Source organism: Lygodium microphyllum, chromosome 3, assembly GCF_053477565.2.
Source record: "Lygodium microphyllum isolate KBCC chromosome 3, Lygodium_microphyllum_v1.1.10, whole genome shotgun sequence".
Classification (NCBI taxonomy): Eukaryota; Viridiplantae; Streptophyta; class Polypodiopsida; order Schizaeales; family Lygodiaceae; genus Lygodium; species Lygodium microphyllum.
Genome location: NC_141137.1, coordinates 152,508,884 through 152,528,988, shown reverse-complemented (window position 1 = coordinate 152,528,988; position 20,105 = coordinate 152,508,884). Strand labels below are relative to the sequence as shown.

At 38.4% G+C, this 20,105-nt stretch overlaps 1 protein-coding gene across 4 annotated transcripts; it reads left to right on the top strand.

Moving 5' to 3' along the window:
* The first annotated feature begins 2,372 nt into the window (after positions 1-2,372).
* On the top strand, positions 2,373-12,023 carry LOC148039046 (glutamate receptor 3.4-like). Of its 4 annotated transcripts, XM_087674920.1 has the most exons (6): positions 2,373-2,855; positions 6,144-6,436; positions 7,195-7,226; positions 7,311-7,397; positions 7,539-7,708; positions 8,488-8,992. In XM_087674920.1, the coding sequence occupies exons 1-6, from the start codon at positions 2,415-2,417 to the stop codon at positions 8,833-8,835; spliced, it is 1,371 nt and encodes a 456-aa protein (XP_087531046.1). In that variant the 5' UTR covers positions 2,373-2,414; the 3' UTR covers positions 8,836-8,992. The 4 variants fall into 4 exon arrangements, with proteins under 4 accessions (XP_087531046.1, XP_087531048.1, XP_087531045.1 ...); XM_087674922.1 differs by lacking the exon at positions 8,488-8,992 and adding an exon at positions 11,777-12,023 and having other exon boundaries at positions 7,311-7,708; XM_087674919.1 differs by having other exon boundaries at positions 7,311-7,708.
* Positions 12,024-20,105: the final 8,082 nt, after the last annotated feature.

Genomic DNA, 20,105 nt, shown 5'->3' with positions numbered 1-20,105 from the left:
GCATCTTGCAAATCATGTGCATCCAACACTTCATCAATCTTCCTCTGAGTCCTTGCATCAAGTAGAACATGAGCTTCATAAACCTCTTCAGATGCATTAAGAAAATCTACAAATGCAATGATTGGCTCTTCCACTATAAGATCTTCCAAGGCATTTGTGGCTATCTCATTATCAGACTGCAACTTATATCCTAGATGTTTGCCCTCTTGCTTACTATCCTATTCCTGCTCCTGCCAACCTCTTCCATAATATGCTTACCTAGATCATTTGCCATAGCTCCTCCTTGAATAGCACTGCCACTCCTCTTTACCCATGATTACTGTGTTATGTGTGTCTCTCCTTCTTACAATCTGACTCCCACCTACAGCCTATCACCCATGGAAGTGTAGTATTTAGTCCCTCATGTGTCTCTGAGTAGAAACTATATCTCTCCCTCTAAATGCCTCCTCAAAAGCTCCCACATCCAGTCCAAGGGCTTCATTACAGTTCCAAACTACCACTGCAATTTTGCATTTTTTGTTGCAACTAACTCCTGGTAGGCCCATCAAATGAATGCTTTGGACTGATCTCTTCACACACACACACACACACACACACACACACACAAAGAGTGCAAATGAGGGAGAGAGAAATTGCTTGCAATCATACCAAATGATGTTGCACTAAGCTTCTAATTGCAAGGATACAGTTACATAATATGAATACTCACGTATGTAGAAATTTAGAATTCAGAGTGGTAAGTGTATGTATTATTTATGACCATGTGACACACACACACACACACACACACACACACACACACACAGAGAAGAGGATGTGTGTGCAAAGGGTGTGCATCTATGCTATAGAGGCACCTTTGACATCGCTACTTGCATGCAAGTAGCATGGTGTAGTGTATATATTACAAGAAGCAAGCTACAAATTTGTAAGATGAAGTTAGTAAAGAATTTGTTTTAACAGAGACGTAGACTGAGGGAGGGGGGATATGTGGACTATACACCCTTGCTTTATAGGAATCTTGATGTGCACCCACACTTACATTATGGCTCTTTAATGTTTTTACCTTTTTCTTGCAAACATGCATTATGTTGTTGTGAGAAAGAATGAGAGAGCGTATTGTGTTGTTTATGTGTTGTGAGGGGGGATATGTGGACTATACACCCTTGCTTTATAGGAATCTTGACGTGCACCCACACTTACATTATGGCTCTTTAATGTTTTTACCTTTTGCTTGCAAACATGCATTATGTTGTTGTGAGAAAGAATGAGAGTGCGTATTGTGTTGTTTGTGTTGTGAGTATGTTCAAAATTTGGGGTATAGTTAACAAGGAAGGTGTTTAGAGAGAGAAGGGAGGAAAAGGAGAGAGTGACAGAGAGGCAAAGAGGATAAAGAAGGAGGGAGGTGAGGGGAGTATACATGCTTGAAAAGTAATTATTTTGAGAAAAAGTTTTTACTTGGCAAACTGGGAAGCAAGTGAGGCATAGCCTCATGAGTTTTGTAAATGATTCACACCGTGTGACCACGCTAGCTAGTATCATTTAATATAAAATCTTTCACGTCTAATAGGGATAACAATGCAATGTGAATATTGGATGACGTACCTATTTTTTGAGCGAACAAGCTTCAAGGTAAGAAGCATGGGCCGTGGCACCTTGCCTGGGATTAATGCATGTTGTGTGTACATGAAAGCACCTATTTTATCTTGTTCAAATGCTTTGCGCAAATGTCCATCCAACATCTGAAATACTAGTCACGAAAAACATTTTTGATAATAGATATCCAACCTCTAACTCAAAATTTTGGAGAGACTTTTGAATTAAATTACATGTATGTACCATTTTTATAACTAAAAATATTCAAAGATTTAAACCTTATTCTTTAAAATGTCAAGGGTTCTTGAAAGTTTTGCAATTCACTTTACAATGCCTCTGTTTTGGTGAACGCTGGTCCGGATTCCGGAAGTTTTGGTAAACGCTGGTCCGGATTCCGGAATAGTGAAATTTGACGCCAACGCGAAGGCCCGGTTAGAACTTCGCAGAAGTATGCGAAGTGAAAGCACGTAGGACTTTCATGAACGACCTGCAAGTTGTCGTTTCCCTTTCGAACCAACCAACCAAGAACTCACAAGTGGCAACGAACGCGTCAGCTCTACGTACTGAAGATGGGCGTTGCGCATTATACGCACAGGGTAACGTCATTCACGCGCGCTCCCTCCACGACTTTGATGATTGGGGGACGGCGGGGGACGACGGAGTCAATCTTCGGGAAGTTAAGTCTCCCTCTTCTCTCTCTTTTTCTCTCTCGTACTGATTTCTCAGAACACACACCTCTGATCTCTCTCTCGCACTGATTTCTCTGAAACCCCCCCCCCCCCCCCCCCCCCTCTCTCTCTCTGGTTGTGTGTTCCTCATCGATGACCTTCTCACTATTGTGGCGCTTGTTTTTCTCGATCAATTTCTGTTGCCTCGTCACGACGTTGTATTGGTCAATTCCCATGATTCCCTCAGCGTACGCGGCAGATGAACAACAGAGTACCAGCAGCAGCCGGTGCAGCTCCCTGATGGAGGGGGCCGGGCAGTTATATCCGCCAGGGCGCGGGACGGCAGAGGAGGCGGACCTGAAGGTGCTGGTGCCGCTCATCGACACATTCCCGCAGTTCGTGAACTGCTCCGACCCGGCCCACGTCACGGGCTGGTGCGTGGAGGTCTTCGAGAGGGCCCTCTCTCTCCTTCCCCGTCCCCCAGGCAAGCCCTCCTTCACCCTCAACTACACCTGCCTCCCCCTCTCCAACGTCCATCCCACCGGCGCCCACAACACCACCTACGACTACATGATTGAGATGCTCAACCTCGAGGTTAGCGGTCTCTCTTCTGCAACCATGAGCTCTTACGCCAATTATGCTTCATATAGTTTACAATGAAGGTCTTATGGTTTGTTTACAATGATGTTGTATCCACAACACTCAGTCAAGTACATTGGCAACCATCCTTTGCCTTCTTATTTGATCATTCTTGATTACCTCTTCACACGAAAGGCATGGTCTCATTATATAGTACGTTTCCTTTCGATCTTTTTAGCTTCATAATTTTGGTGTTAAAGTTGTTTTAATGAAATAGTCTAAGTTTCACAAATAGCATGGATTCTTGGCATTGGAAGTAGAGGTATCATCCGAGTATTTGCCATTATGCCCACGTTTTGAGTATTCGAAGTTCACATATTTATAAGATTAAAACTACATTACCTTGTAGTATTTGCAAGGTTAATGTTGAGATCTCAATCTTTACCCATCATTGAGCATGGTTTGAATGGGTTCCATAGTCCAAAGGCATTCAAATTATGAGTGAGTTGGAGGGATTCATCATGGCTCAACTAGAGAATTTCCACTCAATGAGACCAAGCCATATTGGTCATACTGTCTGATGAGCATTCATTCATCATCATTCTCACAAAAGATTCTTCCTCCAATTCCATTAGCTGAAACTCTCTCAGCTCAACATCCTTCAAGTTCAAAGAAGTAGGTTGCAACTTTTACTATTGTTGAAGTACCCTTGCTAGCTTAATTTTCACCCTCCTTCAATCAATTTAGTGGGGTGTTGCCTTGGACTTAGCACTTTCTTGCTTCACTCTTTGGCCACACTTGTAGCTTCAATTGTGGATGAGTTGTGGATGCATCCTCTTCCTCTTCCTTTAGGTTTTACTTTGATTGTCCTTGTTTCTTGGTGATCCTTTTTTCCTTAGTCTTCTCTCTCTCTTTTATATTTTTCTTATATTGTCTTCTTGGCCATCTTTGCCTAAGTCTGTCTCTTTTTTAGTTTCTTTCTTTATTTTGCCAAGTCTATCTACATACATCCTATTCATGGCATCTAAATCTAGCTTTAAATTTCCTACCTCTTCTTTCATCTTCTCCTTTTCTAACTTCTTCTATTTCATCTTCTCCCTTTGGCTTCCTAACATGCAACAATAAATCTTCTAGGTTGGCGCCTTTTCCTTTGTCTACTTTTTCTTTCTCCTTTCTAACTCTTTTCCTTTTCTCTCATCTCTTGGCCTAGTGTACTGGTCATCCTTTCACTTTTTTAAAAATCTTCTTTCCACATGTCTTTATCTCACTCTCTATCTTTTTCTTCCCAAGCTTCTTTTACATTCCTATCTCTTTCTCATCCTCTTTTTTATTTTCTTTTACCTCTTTGTTTTTTTCCATTCTCATCTTTAAATTATTCTCAACTATGGATCCATATGGCAAGTTTCTTTTCCTATATCTCCCTATGTTTTGAATAACATATTCTTGAATTCTTCTTTTGGCTTCTAGTAAATTGAACTTGGGTTGGTTAGTTGATTGTTGGGAATTTGGCTATTCCTAAATCTAGTTGCAGTTATCCTCTCCCTTGATCACTTTTTCTCCCTCCTTTATGTTATCTACTTCTCTATGTTGGTTGATTGGTTGCTAGCATTTAGGTTGCTCCTATGTCTAGTTGCACTTGTCCCCAACATTCTTCCCTTTATCTCCTTCTTAGTTATTATCATTGTTCAATTGTAGCTTTACTTGGCTTCATTGCCTTTCCACAATACATTCTTTCTCCTTATCTCCAATCTCTTCTTTCACTTTGACCAATTTGGGGGTTACACCTCCACATAATGTATCTCTGGCTCTAGGTATAGGATCCTTCACCCAATGTATTATCGATCTTCTATTATCTTATTGTAGCCCAATATCTTTACCTACTTCATCATCTCTATCAAATGTGCCCCATCCCTCAAAGAAGGGAGCCACCATTGTTTGGCCCTCCCTCTCTTTAGATTGAGGTTGTTCTTGCATTTGGTTATTGAATTCATACTCTTTCTTCTTCTCACATTCCTTTACCTTCCACTTCTCCAAATACTGTTTTCTCTTGGAGTTAGGGGTAAGGACTCATCCGCTCATTTGTATCTCTCTTCTTCATTCTTATACTCTAGCTTTTGATGCCCTATCTCCATGGTGGCTTCTATGACTAGCTTGAAGTCTCTTGGGGTTGTTCCTTGTCCCATTTCTCATTCCAGTATCTTCTTGTGGATATCAATAGTCTCCTTCTATTGTAGTAGCTTACTTTCAAGTTTCTAGCTTTGATTTTCTATTGAGCTTCCCCTAGTGAGTTTCTTCTTAACACCTTCTTTGATGCTTTAGGTCATTATCACATTCCTTCATACTCTCCTCTACTATCTTGAGTCAAATCCCCTATCTTAAGTAATATGATTTTGAGGCAAAGCTGCTTTGATCCGTATTGTTATATAACTTCATGAGGGATTCTTTGATACTAATTGTATATAGTAGAAGGGCATACGATATTATCAATAAGGGAACTTTATTATTCAAGAGAAAGGCACAACATATAGCTACATCACCAAACAATAATCTTGAGAGACCACACATTTAATAGTTGAGCATGGAGCATTGAGATCATATGTAGGATGCCTCATTTGAGTGCATTGCTACCTCCACTTGAGATATTTTAGCTCCAATGTCAAAGCATGTTTACAAATCCCTAACTAGCTGTGGAGAGTGTCCTTAAGAGGGTTTAGGGGCAAGTTTTACATGTTTTAATTTTTATCAAAAGTTTGGAAATGGCTAGGTGAGTATGGCATTGAAATTACTTTTGCAATACCACCCACAATTTTAGAAAAGCTATCATTATACCTCTAACCTAGTGATGTGACATTTGTTTAATAAATCATTGATTGTCACCTAGATTCCCATCACATTCCTTGTTCTTATTGTATCAATTCCTAATGTATGTTCTATTTTTGCATGCCACATGGGTGGCCCCTGTATCAAACTCATTGCTCATTTTGTTTGTATATCCTCTCTGAAAAATAAAGTCAATATATTCATTTTGCAAATGGAAGGACCAAGAGCTCTGCCCACACCAAAACACACACACCCAACATGCCATTGCCCCTTAACCTCCACACGCATGCACACAAGAAAAAGAAAACATAATTGAAGTCTCAATACTAAAATGATTTACTGATCATTATGAAAGATATATGTAATTTTGAACCATATACAATCATGACCTATATCTATGCAATATAATAATGCAACTAAAATTGTGAATTACATATGTCAAATGATCAACATTGAAAGTTATCATTAACATGTCTGCTCTAGGGATACGATGTTGCAGTTGGCGATATCACAGTAGGAGCTAAACGACTCAAGATGGCTGACTTTACACAACCGTTTATGCCATCTGGGATAGTGATCTTTTCAAAGAGACTTGATGATAACCAAGCACCTTCATCATGGTGGTTGTTTCTTACTCCTTTTAGTGCTACAACATGGTATACTATCGTTGGAGCCTTCATAATTACAGGGATCATACTTGCTATGGTTGAACGTCATGCCCATTTTAAGGATGATCATGGGATCACCATCCTTGAACAATTTCGAGAACTTAGCGAGTGAGCTTTCCCCCACTCTTTTTAATGGAAAAAGGTGTTTTCCATGTTTAAGAAAATAGGAAACATAGTGATTTGTAATGTTTGTTTTTCATTTCTTGATTTGGATTCCATGGTAGGATTTAAATTAGGACAAGAGGGTTTCTTTTCTTAAGATTGGATCAATCATGCAAATGTGTGTAACCCAAATTTGCAAATTTGGATCTTTCTTAGGGTCTATAGCTTCTAAACACGTGACATAGCAAAGGCATAATTATAGCCGATGTATTGATACAACCAATATTCTAACAATAGTTTTAGTGAACCAAAATAATACATACCATCTTTTAAAAACATATACAATCCGTTTCTTTGCCTTGACTAATATACCTTTCTATCTTTGCCTTTGGTGCCTTCCTAGGAAGATCCTCTTTGACCTAATAAATCCATGTGTAACCATGAAGGTTTTGTAAAGGGAGTTTGAGATGTTCCTAGTAATCTTATGTGGACTTGTTGACAAAAAGTCTCAATTTGTCAAATATGTATAGTGTGGCATGGTTTTTGAACAATTTATGCCTACTATTTGTGGTACATTCGACCTCTCTTTTAGACCGTGTTGTTAATCAATATATTAGTTTATATGCTCTATATTAGGCCATATACTTATTAGCATTACTCTATAACTACAATAGATTTTTGGAAGACTTTTTAAAAAAAATGCTTTTATAAAGAATGTTGCTTAATCATTTTTAAAGCTATATTAATATGGGTATATTTTACAGATTAGTCACAAAAGGACTGATCTTTCTCGAAAGTAAGTGCAGACTGCAAATCAAATTTTGTCTTATATTTTACATTTTTGTCAAATGGAGATGATCTGACATGAGGTTTTTGATAGGGGAACCTATACAAAGTGGCATAGGAAGACTTCTAGTGGTGGCATGGTTATTCTTTGATCTTCTTTTAAGCCAAAGCTACAATGCTGGTTTGAATTCTTACTTGACAGCAAGACAACTCTCCCCAACCACACTAGATATCAACTATCTAAAGACAAATACTATGAAAATTGGACATTGGAGTGGTTCCATTGTTAGAGATTATTTGATAGAACGCTTTGAAATTCCAGATGAAAAGCTCATTGCATTCAACACTCTCGATCAATATAAGGGGAACCTCACAAAGGGAGTTGCTATTATTGATGAGTTCCCTTATGTCAACCTCATGCTCTCCAACATTTCTACTCCTTGTGACTACATGATCTCGAATCCACCTCTTACAAGTGAAGGCTTTGGTCTGGTAATCTCTTCTTCATTGAAAATTTCCAAATCACTATCTTCTTAATAAAGTTAACAATTTTTCCACAGCTTGTTCTATTAACTTCAAAACTAAGCAAGTATAAGGGGCCCAAGATTGAGTTAGATAACTAAATGTGAGAAATAACCCCATAATTATGCATGATCTTCTACAACTTTTTTACCCAGCATGACCCCTTAACCTAGTCGAAGGGACACCAAAAGATCACATTTAAGGGGCCTATGATTGATTTAGATAATTGCATGTGAGAAATAACCCCATAATTATACATGATCTTCTATGACTTTTCTAGCCACGAAAACCCCCCCTGGCGCACCCCCCCCCCCCCCCCCCCCCCCCCCCGAAAACACAAAGGGACACCAAAAGATCATTATGTTCACAATAGAAATGGGTGACATGTTTTCCAACACAATGAGCATAAATTAACGAGCAATCAATTGGAGTAGATCTTGGGTCTAAGATTTCCATGTTTTATCAAGACAAATGAGCACTTGTCAATATTCGATAGAATTTCCAATCATTTTTCATATGTACGCATCGTTTGTCATGGCCACTAAGTATGAACATGCTTGTGCGAATAAAGCATATACTTTAAAAGTTGTGTACTCACATCAAATTTTCTATATTAAGAAAACCTCCTTGTGTCTTTTAGCCTCATACTTACTATTTATTAAAACCAATTAAATAAAAATTATTGCTTTTCCCTTAGATTTTTATATTCAAATTCTTACTTTGGTTTGGTTTCTTGGTTTGTGAGCTAGGTGCTTCAGAAGAACTCTCCTTGGACTCATCAACTCTCCATTGCTATTCTAAATCTCTCTGAGAGTGGGTGCCTTGAGGAGTTGTTAAAGAATATGAGTGGATCTCAATGCAATGATCCTCAAGGATATCCCACACAAATTCGCCTTACTAGCACACTATTACTTTTTGTTCCTCTCATAGCAATCCATATTACTTGTGTTTTCATACATTCAATAAAGCCACATAAATGCATTTGGATCATAGGATCATACTTGTCACATGCATTATCTCAACTCCATTCTCTTAAAAATTCATCTCGTTACTTTTCATCTAGAACAATATTTGATTCATCTAGTGATATTGAATAGAAACAACTCTCACCCCTAACTTTGTTAAACTTGTACCTATTTTGTAAATTTATTAGCCAAGGTTCCCCTTCTTTCTTATTTTTGTATTCTTCATTGAGCATATACATTGTAATGGACACAACAATTGTTATTTAATATTTATGCCCGCAATTCTCTTTAATTTTGTGCAAATCCTTCCTTATCTATAAATTTCTTTTTTCAATTTCCCCAACAAGAGAACTTCACCTTGCATGCATTTTTTCTAGTTTGTGTATACTTTACTTGAGACATACTTTACAATGAATTACACGACAATTTTTTCTATATTTCGCAAGAAGAACCTCTTTTTCTTCAAACAATTCTAAATCTTCGTCCAAGTAGAGAGGTGAAAATCTCCTAAAGTTATGTGATCTTATGTTTTTGTTTCCAAGTTTGATACTTTCACACAAGACCAACAGTGTGGCTATAAAAACAAGACAACAACATGTTTGTCCTCTACTTTGATGTGGTGCCAATATAGAGGTAGATCCCTTTGGTAAACTTAGTATGTGGTTTCAAATATAGAGTTTGCCACCAATGAAAGTATATCCAAAGTATTAATTTAACTAATCGATTCAGTCTCATGGTTTGTGATTGAGTGGAGCAATCACTTAATGTCAGATGAATATATATTGAAAGTGGATTTTTAATAGCCAATAAACTAAAAATATATTAATGTGTCAAAATGAAAGTGGATTTGTACTATGATGAAGCCTAGGTAAGTTTCTTCTTATGACTTTGTAGTATTCAATGCAATTTGATTGCACTTAGCCAATATAAGACCTCCCACTCTTACATAAAGTGTTGGGATATTTTTTAGCAAGGACTCATGTCACCTTCTATGTTAAGAGGACTAATGTGTACCAACAATTCCCAAAGGATAGAAAATGATAAACCATCTCCCACCTCCAAGATTAGAATGGGCTACTTTAGATGAGTTTGTATAATCATGGTTTCATCCTCCAACACTGTCATGTTTTGATATAGTATCACCTACCTGTGGCACGGTTTCAAACACAACTCTATGCTTTTATATGGCTTCACACCTCCAATCACAAGATCTCTCTCACCCTTGGGGGTCACCCATAAGTATGAAAGAGTAGCATATGCGCTCCAAAATGTAAGAGAAAATGTGTGTTTCACTTGAGAAATTCAAAGGTAAGTGATTGTGATTTAGGTATTGAATGCACATGATACAAATAAATTACATCATCGCTGGCCAATTGGGAAGTCATGATAATGTAGGATTTTCTTGGAGCTCTACATGTATTTGTGGCCGGGGAGCTACGATGCTATCGGTATTTATCGTGTTGAAGCTGGCCAAATTAGGCTGCCATCGCCATATCTCGGAAGCTGCAGTCTGACGAAGAGGACAACTAACAAAGAGCTTGAAAAGCTATTATCGTGATTATGGTGGTTGTCTCTTGTTGGATAACAGTAGCTATAGTACCAAGATTACGGAGGTGTGTCGACGATAGCTAATCACTGTGCATTATTGCTGTAGCAAGCTTCAAGGCGCTGATCCGCCATTAACAAGGAGCTTTGAACACTATCCCATATAGTGAAAAAAGAGAAATTTTCTAGATACTTCTCAAAGTATATAGAAAAAGTCTCAACTAGTAAAAGTGGAACACTTTACAAGATAGTGATATAGTAAAAGATTTCTATATAGAAAATTTTTAAAATTCTAGTTGATGATGTAGTAAATTATTCCTAGATGAGAAAACTAGTTGGAATCATAGATATAGTAAATTTTTCCTATATAAGAAAACTAGTCGAAACCATTTATACAACAAAATATTCTTGTACAGAATCAACAATTTGAACAAAACTATAATATAAGTTAATTAGTAGAATAAATATGATAATTTTTACTCATATATGGGAAAAACCATCCAACTCATAGATAGGCAAGTAATACCAGTCAAGGATAGAAAAGGTTGGCCAAAATGTTTTTATTGAAATAATTTTGATCAAGTCAAAAAATAATCCACGAAATTCAAGTCACATTAGGGTCATTTAGAATATTGCAATTTGTAAAGCTAAAGAAGCCACACTTGGAGAATTGTCGAGAAACCTATATAAACAAGTGGTTGGTAAAAGCACATCACCTGTACTCTCAAGCTTCTTCTCAAATGGCAAATAGATTAGCAACAATCATACAATTAACAATCAAGAATCACAATTTAGAAACCTCCTTAACCCTAGGCCCTCCTCACTCATGAGGGCAATCCTTGCTCAACAATTACAGTTTCCAACACAAGCAACAACACTTATTTCTTTTCTTTTTCAGATTATGGATAGGTGTACCACTCTTCAAACATTTAACATTCAGTATACCTTTTACCAAAGTAGCTTTCTCAGTCACGCTTTGTTGTGATTGGTTTCTACACCTTGAGCTTCTCTTGAATTTGAATTGAAGGCATTCCAACTACCCTATTTACCTCCCATTCTATTGATAAAGCTAGAGCATGTTCTGCTGATTTCATACATCTCACATATTAGATAGTGGCTTTGATAAGGATGGATGACATCTTGATGCCAGGAGGCATATTTCACGGTGGATTCCGTGCCACGGTGGATTCCGTGAGGTTTTACGGTGGATTCCGTAAACTTTGATGACCGGGGCTCATACACAAAGTGGATTCTTTGTGCGAGAAGTTGATGGGGACGCCTGTCCTTTTCGGGCGTTTCATTAATTTAGTGTGTACATGGGTGATTCCATAGCGGGTGATTCTGCAAAATGCATATTAAATTAATAAACGTTTATGAGTTTAGAGTGCGCACTCGTAATAAATTAAGGTTAGGATTTATTTCTGACCAGTTGATTTACTTATGTAGCTGAAGACTGCTAGGTATTCACTTTTGTCGGTTTAATTGTATTATTCTACTAACGATTGTGAATGCTTCAATTGATGTGTAGAGATAGCAGTAGTGGCGGAGGAAAGCATTGGAGGATAGCGAGTATTCGATTTATGGATTATATTTTGATGGGCGCATACCTTAGGCATGGCGCCTATATTTTGTCACGCCTATTTATTAAGGCGTCGGATATTTATTATTATTTTGTATGCGCATGGGCGCACGATTATGTTATTTCTATTTGGACATTGTATTGGGCATGCCAGACTCTTTGGGCACCGTCCATTAGCTTTATTCCTATTTTTGTGTTTAAGCAAACTCAAAAGCTTTGAGCTTGAAGATGAATAATACATAAAATACATACTTTGTGGAGCGCTCACACAAGGCATGGGGAGAGATTGCACCCAATTGGTCCCTTGCTCTTGTCGTTCATGCTTTTTACCTTGTAATTTGTGCAAAAAGTAGAGTTCTATTGTTCTTGGGACCTTCCGGCATTCACTATGCGAGCGTACAGCATCCGATCTGCGCACCAGTGGTATCAGAGCGAAGCTGAGATCAAGAGCTTCCAATCGCTACCCATCTTGTGCGAAGGCGGAGCTCCTAGAATGATCGGGCTCTACGGTCAATCTCGTCGCGAACCGTCGATACAGGCAGATTTCTGGCGATCAAGAACCCCTGTTTCCATCATCGGATCGTGAAGGACCGGTCTGCAGAGGCGGAGGACCACTCCTATATCTTCTTCATCAAGTCGTGGTTACACAGAGATAAGTCATAAATCTCCATACCTTCAAGCTTCAAAATTTAAAGCTTAAGAAGCTTAGCTTAAGCTTTAAGAAGCTTAAAGCTTCCAATTTTTTTTCCTGAGGTATCAGAAGACGTCGCGGAATTTTCGGCACTGAAAAAAATAAACGCCTCCCCCCCCCCCCCCCACGAATTTCGCCGTTGACAGTAGCCTCAGGCTACTAAGCTTAATCACATAAGCTCCTTAATCAAACAAGTCCTCACAAAATTCAGGTCACACACAACCAATCAAGTTCAGCAAGTCTCTCAAGTCTAAATCCTACAAGTCAGATAAATCGACTAAGTTCTGTAAGTCTGGACTCTGAAAGTCACATAAGTCTGGTACTCTGCAAGTCAGACAAGTCAATTGGAGTCAAAACTGACTTCTGTCTAAAACTCATAGAAGGGTTGTTCTTGCGCAGAAACTCCGAACTGCAAAGTTGTTCATTGGAAGGTACTCTACCCATACACAGGTTTCCTGAAGCATTTTTAGCATACGAAGAAGGATAAAACACAGATTTTTCGAAGATTGTGAAAGCCATACCCAAAAATACATAAGCCTTGTATTCCCGAACTTGAGCTACGCTCATCCCGCTAACTTGATTTTGAGTGAGAAAGGTCTTTTGAGTTTTGCAGGATGACGGAACCACATATGGATGACCTTGTGGCTGAAGGCGACCTACCTGAACCTACGATGGAGCAAAAGCTGGATTTAATCATGATGCAATTGGATGAAGAATGAAGGGCTAGGCAAGCATTGCAAGTTCAACTGGCAAATTTACAAAGAGCGTCTATCGATAAAGAAGAACCTCAATCTGAAGATCTTATCCGACGTACCATCGACGCAACTCTCGAAGCTCAAACCATTCGCAAGGAATCAAAGATAAGTAAAAGAAGTTTCAAATTCCGTACTTTCAATGGCATACGAGAAGGAAAAACTGTTCTTGCATTCATTAGTTAGTTTGACGACTATTTCCATGAGGAAACCTATGCAGAAAAAGATAAAATCAAGTGTGTCACTAATCATTTAGTGGAAAGAGCATCTCTTTGGTGGACTGTTGTACGCAACAGTATAGATTGTCCCACTACCTGGGAGAATTTCAAGAAAAAGTTCATGCAGAATTTCCTTCCTCCACAATTTCATGAGAAAGCTATAAAGCAATGGGATCTTCTTCAGCAACGGGATCGTGAGCCTATTCCTCAGTACACAGAGCGTTTTTGGAATGCACTACTCCAGTTATGCATGCTTGAAGACGTACCTGAAGAGACACACAAGCGCAAGTACATGTTTGGACTCCTTGGGCATTACTACGCTGAAGTTAACATGTTCAAGCCTGCTACTCTTGAAGACACAATTTCATTAGCTCACGACACTGAAGACAAGCTGCGAGGTAGAGACAGACGTCCACAGCAATTCCAAGCCAATGGTAACTATGGATCTAAGCAATTCAATTCCAATTTTAGAAGATTTAATCAAGGTTGTTTCTCTTCATCATCTTTCTATAAAAATTGGGCAAAACCACCTGCATTACCATCCAATGTCAATCAAAATTCCAAGCCTATTCCACAGCCAAATCCTAATGTCCCTAGACTTCCTGCTATTGCAAACAATGTAACCAAAGCCAAGCCAATAGTATGTTATAAATGCCACCAGCCTGGACATCTAGCAGCAAATTGCCATTCGAAGAAGCCACCTGCCCATATAAACTACCTTGGAGCAATGGACGAAGAGGAACATGAAGATATGCCTGATTTCACAGAAGATGAGGGCGACACTACTACTCCTTTGGATACTTTACCAGGTATGCCAACTCCACATTCTTTATTGACTATGAAATGTTTGGTGCATGGAAAGGAAAATATTATTTTGCATGATGACGGTAGCACTCATGATTTTATTTCAGCAAAGCTAGTAAAAGAATTGAAGTTAGAGACTGTACCTACGCATTATCGTATTAAAGCAGCATTCTTAGGCACTAGGTATAATGGTACACAGGAAGTGCATGACTTAGAGATTCAAATTGGTCAATACACTGAAAGAAGAAATTTCCTAGTTGTTCCATTACAGTCGAGTGACATTATTTTAGGTATGCATTGGCGTCATCAGCATAACCCAGATATAGATTATTCCACACATTCAATGACTATTACTTTTCAAGAAAAACCTATTACATTATATGGTATGCATGCATCTAATGTTTTTCCACTGCTTTCACATACTCAAGCTAAACGTGCATTACGCAAGAATAGTAAATCCTATCTCATTTGGGTGAATGAACTGCAAGTCAAAGAAAATCATATGCACCCTAGGCATAAAGAATTTCTTGCACATTTTAAAGACTGTTTTGCCGAAGACCTACCACCTGGTTTACCTCCTTCACGTCCAAAAGACCATAAGATAGATTTGATTCCTGGTACACAACCACCTTGCAAAGCACCATATAGGCATAACCAGATAGAGCAAAAAGAAATTCAGAGTCAAGTTGAGGAATTACTAAATAGAGGATTGATTAGACCTAGTAGTTCTCCATTTGGTGCACCTGTTCTGTTAGTCAAGAAAAAGAATAATACCTATCGTATGTGCATTGACTATCGAGCTTTAAATAAGATCACTGTAAAGAACAGGTATCCCATTCCTAGAGTTGATGACCTTATGGACAAACTGCAAGGATCTGCTATATTTAGTAAAATAGACCTTAAGTCTGGTTATCATCAGGTGAGACTAGATAAGTCAGACATATTCAAGACTGCATTTAGAACACAGTTTGGTCATTACAAATTTTTAGTGATGCCATTTGGATTGACTAATGCACCTGTTACGTTTAGTAGAATGATGAACCGTATATTTTTGAAATATCAGTATTGTGTAATTGTCTTCTTTGATGATATTTTGGTGTTTAGTCAAAATGAGAAAGAACATTATGAGCATTTGTCATTGGTTTTCCAGTTATTAAAAGATAATCAACTGTATGCAAATCCTGAAAAGAGTGAATTCTTTAAAACAGAAATTGAGTATTTAGGTCATTTTGTATCATCTGATGGAATTAAAGTTGACCCTAAGAAAATAGATGCAATATTGAATTGGCCCGTACCTAAAAATATGCATGAGTTACGCTCATTCCTTGGTCTTGCTAGTTTCTATAGGAAGTTTGTACGTAAATTTTCATTACTTGCTTTACCACTGAGACTAAACTTCTGAAGAAAGGAATTGTCTATCATTGGTCCGAAAATCAACAGAAATCCTTTGATTTATTGAAACATGCATTAACCCATGCCCCTGTCCTACAGTTGCCTGATTTTAATAGACCATTCTTTTTAGTAGTAACTGATGCTAGTGGATCAGGAATAGGAGCTGTACTTATGCAGGATAATCATCCTATAGCCTATTCTAGTTGTAAGCTGAAACCCTTTGAACTGAAATATTCCACATATGACAAAGAACTATTAGCTGTTGTACAAGCATTAAGACAGTGGAAACACTACTTAATGGCTTCAGAATTTACGATTAAGACCGATCAGCAAAGTATTAGACATTTACTTAGCCAACCACAAATCTCTGACCGCCATATCAAATGGGCATCCTTTATTCAAAGTTTTCATCCTATCATTCAATACCAACCCGGAAAAGAAAATGTAGTGGCTGATGCATTAAGTAGAAGACCTTCCATTGATAATATTTCTGCTATATCTTTTGATTCTTTGATTGCTATGAAAGATACTTATCATCAGGATATTACTTTTCATGCTGATTGGAATAAATTAGTTCAAAATAACTTGATTCCTATTGATTCATTGTCATATAATGATGGGTTTATGTTTTATGAAAAGAGATTGTGTGTTACAATTCCATTCCGATCTTTTGTTTTGAATGAAATTCATTGTCCCCCATATCAAGGTCATAGAGGTATCATATCTACTTTACGTACATTAACTGAAGATTTTTATTGGCCGCATATGGACACTAATGTATCTAACTTTGTTTCTGAATGTTTGATTTGTCAAAGAGTTAAGAGACATCATGGTAAACAGTATGGATTACTTATGCCTTTGTCTATTCCATCTAGACCATGGGAACAAATTTCTATGGATTTTATTACTAGTTTACCTAATACTAAATCTAACCATGATATGATTTGGACAGTAGTAGATAGGTTTAGTAAACAAGCATATTTCATTCCATGTAAGAAAACTTTAACAACATCACAGGCAGCACAATTGTTTTTGAAAACTGTTTTTTACTAACCATGGATTACCAAAAGTTATTATTTCTGATCGTGATTCTAGATTTTGTAACAACTTTTGGATTACTCTGTTTGCTAAACTTGGCACAAAGATTGATTTCTCATCTGCATTTCATCCTGAAACTAATGGACAAACAGAAGTCATTAACAGTACTATATTAGATCTTTTACGTGCTTATACTATTTCTAAACCTCAGACATGGGATACACATTTGCATTTATTACAGTTTGCATATAACAATACACCGCACACATCTACAAAGAAAGCACCGTTTGAAGTGATTTATGGCTATAGATTATCTACACCTATTGCATCTTTGTCAAATAGAATTCAGAGTGCTGATGATATTGCTAGTATGCACAATACTATTTTTGATGAGGTTAAAACCATGATTACCAAAGCCCAGCAATCATATACCAAACAAGCCAATAAGAAAAGACAAGCAATGAATTTCAAAGTTGATGATTATGTTTGGTTGAGAATAGAAAAACGTAGATTACAAAGTGTAGATAGACACCTAGTTGTGAAATTAGCCCCTAGATTCTATGGACCATTTAGGGTCATTCATAAAATTAATGACAATGCATTCAAGTTAGAATTACCACCTCACTGGAAAATTCACAACACATTTCACATTAGTTTATTAAGACCCTTTAGAGGTCAATTACCTGTACATCCTGTTTATGAAAACCCACCTTTGTTAGAGGAAGAGACTGAAATACTTGAACCTGAAGCTATTATAGATACTGATTTTATGACCACTAGAACTGGCCGAAGATATTCTACATATCTAGTTAAATTTAGGAACCATCCTGTAGAAGAAGCACAATGGATGCATGCTAGAGACTTAAATGCTTTCCCCACTCTGTTAGCTCCACATTGAGCTAATAGCAATTGAGGTCAATTGCTATCCCACCCCGGGGGTATGATGCCAGGAGGCATATTTCACGGTGGATTCCGTGCCATGGTGGATTTTGTGAAGTTTTACGGTGGATTCCGTAAACTTTGATGACCGGGGCTCATACACAAAGTGGATTCTTTGCATGAGAAGTTGATGGGGACGCTTGTCCTTTTCGGGCGTTTCATTAATTTAGTGTGTACATGGGTGATTCCATAGCGGGTGATTCCACAAAATGCATATTAAATTAATAAACGTTTATGAGTTTAGAATGCGCATTTGTAATAAATTAAGGTTAGGATTTATTTCTAACCAGTTGATTTATTTATGTAGCTGAAGACTGCTAGGTATTCACTTTTGTCGGTTTAATTATATTATTCTACTAACGATTGTGAATGCTTCAGTTGATGTGTAGAGATAGCAGCAATGGGGGAGGAAAGCATTGGAGGATAGCGAGTATTCGATTTATGGATTATATTTTGATGGGCGCATACCTTAGGCATGGCGCCTATATTTTGTCCTGCCTATTTATTAAGGCGTCGGATATTTATTATTATTTTGTATGCGCATGGGCGCACGATTATGTTATTTCTATTTGGACATTGTATTGGGCGTGCCAGACTCTTTGGGCACCGTCCATTAGCTTTATTCCTATTTTTGTGTTAAAGCAAACTCAAAAGCTAAAAGGTTGCTATTTTGTAATTTGGGCTATTATTTGAGCTTGAAGACGAATAATACATAAAATACATGCTTTGTGGAGCGCTCACATAAGGCATGGGGGGAGATTGCACCCAATTGGTCTCTTGCTCTTGTCGTTCATGCTTTTTACCTTGTAATTTGTGCAAAAAGTAGAGTTCTATTGTTCTTGGGGACCTTCTGGCATTCACTACGCGAGCGTACAGCATTCGATCTGTGCACCACATCTATCAAGTGATCTCACTAAACATGTTACCAGATCTACATTGCAATATAGTGGCAATTAGCATTTTAATATTTCATGAGATCCAGACACAACCAATAGACCCAATTGGAGAAACTTGGACAATCAATAGTTTTGACATCCATTGACTTGGCTTCTAGCAATCAACAAATACATTTAAAGCTCAGTAATGCTCACAAGACATCTACACACCTTAAGGGCTGTATAAATTTTTAGTGATGCTATTTAGAATTTTCAATCCTTCAAACACTTTCCACTAGCAACACAATTTTTCATCATTTAATACAAAAAAACTCTTACTCATTTGGCTTGATGGTATATTGATTCACACCAAGACTTGGAATGAGCATCTTCAAGCACTTCATGAAAGGTGAGAAGGATCGAAGCTTGCACGCGAGCTATGGCGGGAGAGCAAGAGCAAGAAAGAGAGAGACAAGAAATTGGAACTCCAACGGTCACAATGTGTGACCGGGCCTTCCTTTATTCAAACTGTCACTAAAAGAATAAAGAATAAAGTGACGTAACGGGCGCCTGCCACTTGCAATGTGCAGTGGCGGGTACTGTCAGTGTAGTAATACACGGGGTGGCACGGCGGAGGCGGCTTTACCCCCAACAACCTCCCACTTAAAGGCGAATCTGCCCTAGTGAGAGAGAAAAAGAAAAAGGAAAAGACAGTACAAATGTACAAAGGTACAAGGGATGAGGAAAGGCAACATCTCATCCAATGCCCATCAATCTCCTGAGGAAGGCAAAGCGCTCAGTAGTGAGGCTTTTCGTGAGCAGATCTGCAGGATTCTCGTCAGTGGAGATCTTGACAAGGTCAACAGACTTGTCCTCCACAACACCACGTATGAAGTGATACCTCACCTCAATGTGTTTTGTCTTCACATGGAAGACCGGATTCTTAGCCAACTGAATGGCACTCATAGAATCTGAATGCAGTGTAGGTATAGCATCAATTCCAAGGTCAGCAACTAGACGGCCTAACCATATGGCCTCCTTGCAATCCTCAGTGGCTGCAACATACTCGGCCTCAGTGGTAGACAAAGCCATACACTTCTGAACCCTGGACATCCAAGAGACAGCCCCTCCAGCATAGGTGAATACATAGCCAGAAGTGGACTTCCTACTATCTGCATGTCCTGCATAATCGGAGTCAGTGTACCCCACGACCCCTGTATCCTGGCTACCATAGCAAATACACATATCTGCTGTGCCCTTGAGGTACCTCATGATACCCTTCACGGCATCCCAATGTCTGCTGCCAGGTGTAGCCATATAGCGTGCCACAACACCAACTGCATGCGCAACATCTGGACGAGTGGCTATCATGGCATACATCAAACTGCCCATGGCTGAAGCATAAGGGATCTTGGCCATCTTGGCCCTCTGCTCATCTGTCTGCGGACAATCGGCCTGTGATACCTTCACATAAGAAGGTAATGGACAGCCAATAGGCTTTACGTCCTGCATGCGGAAGCGCTCAAGGACTTTATATTGAATGTACTCCCGCTGTGAGAGATACAAAAG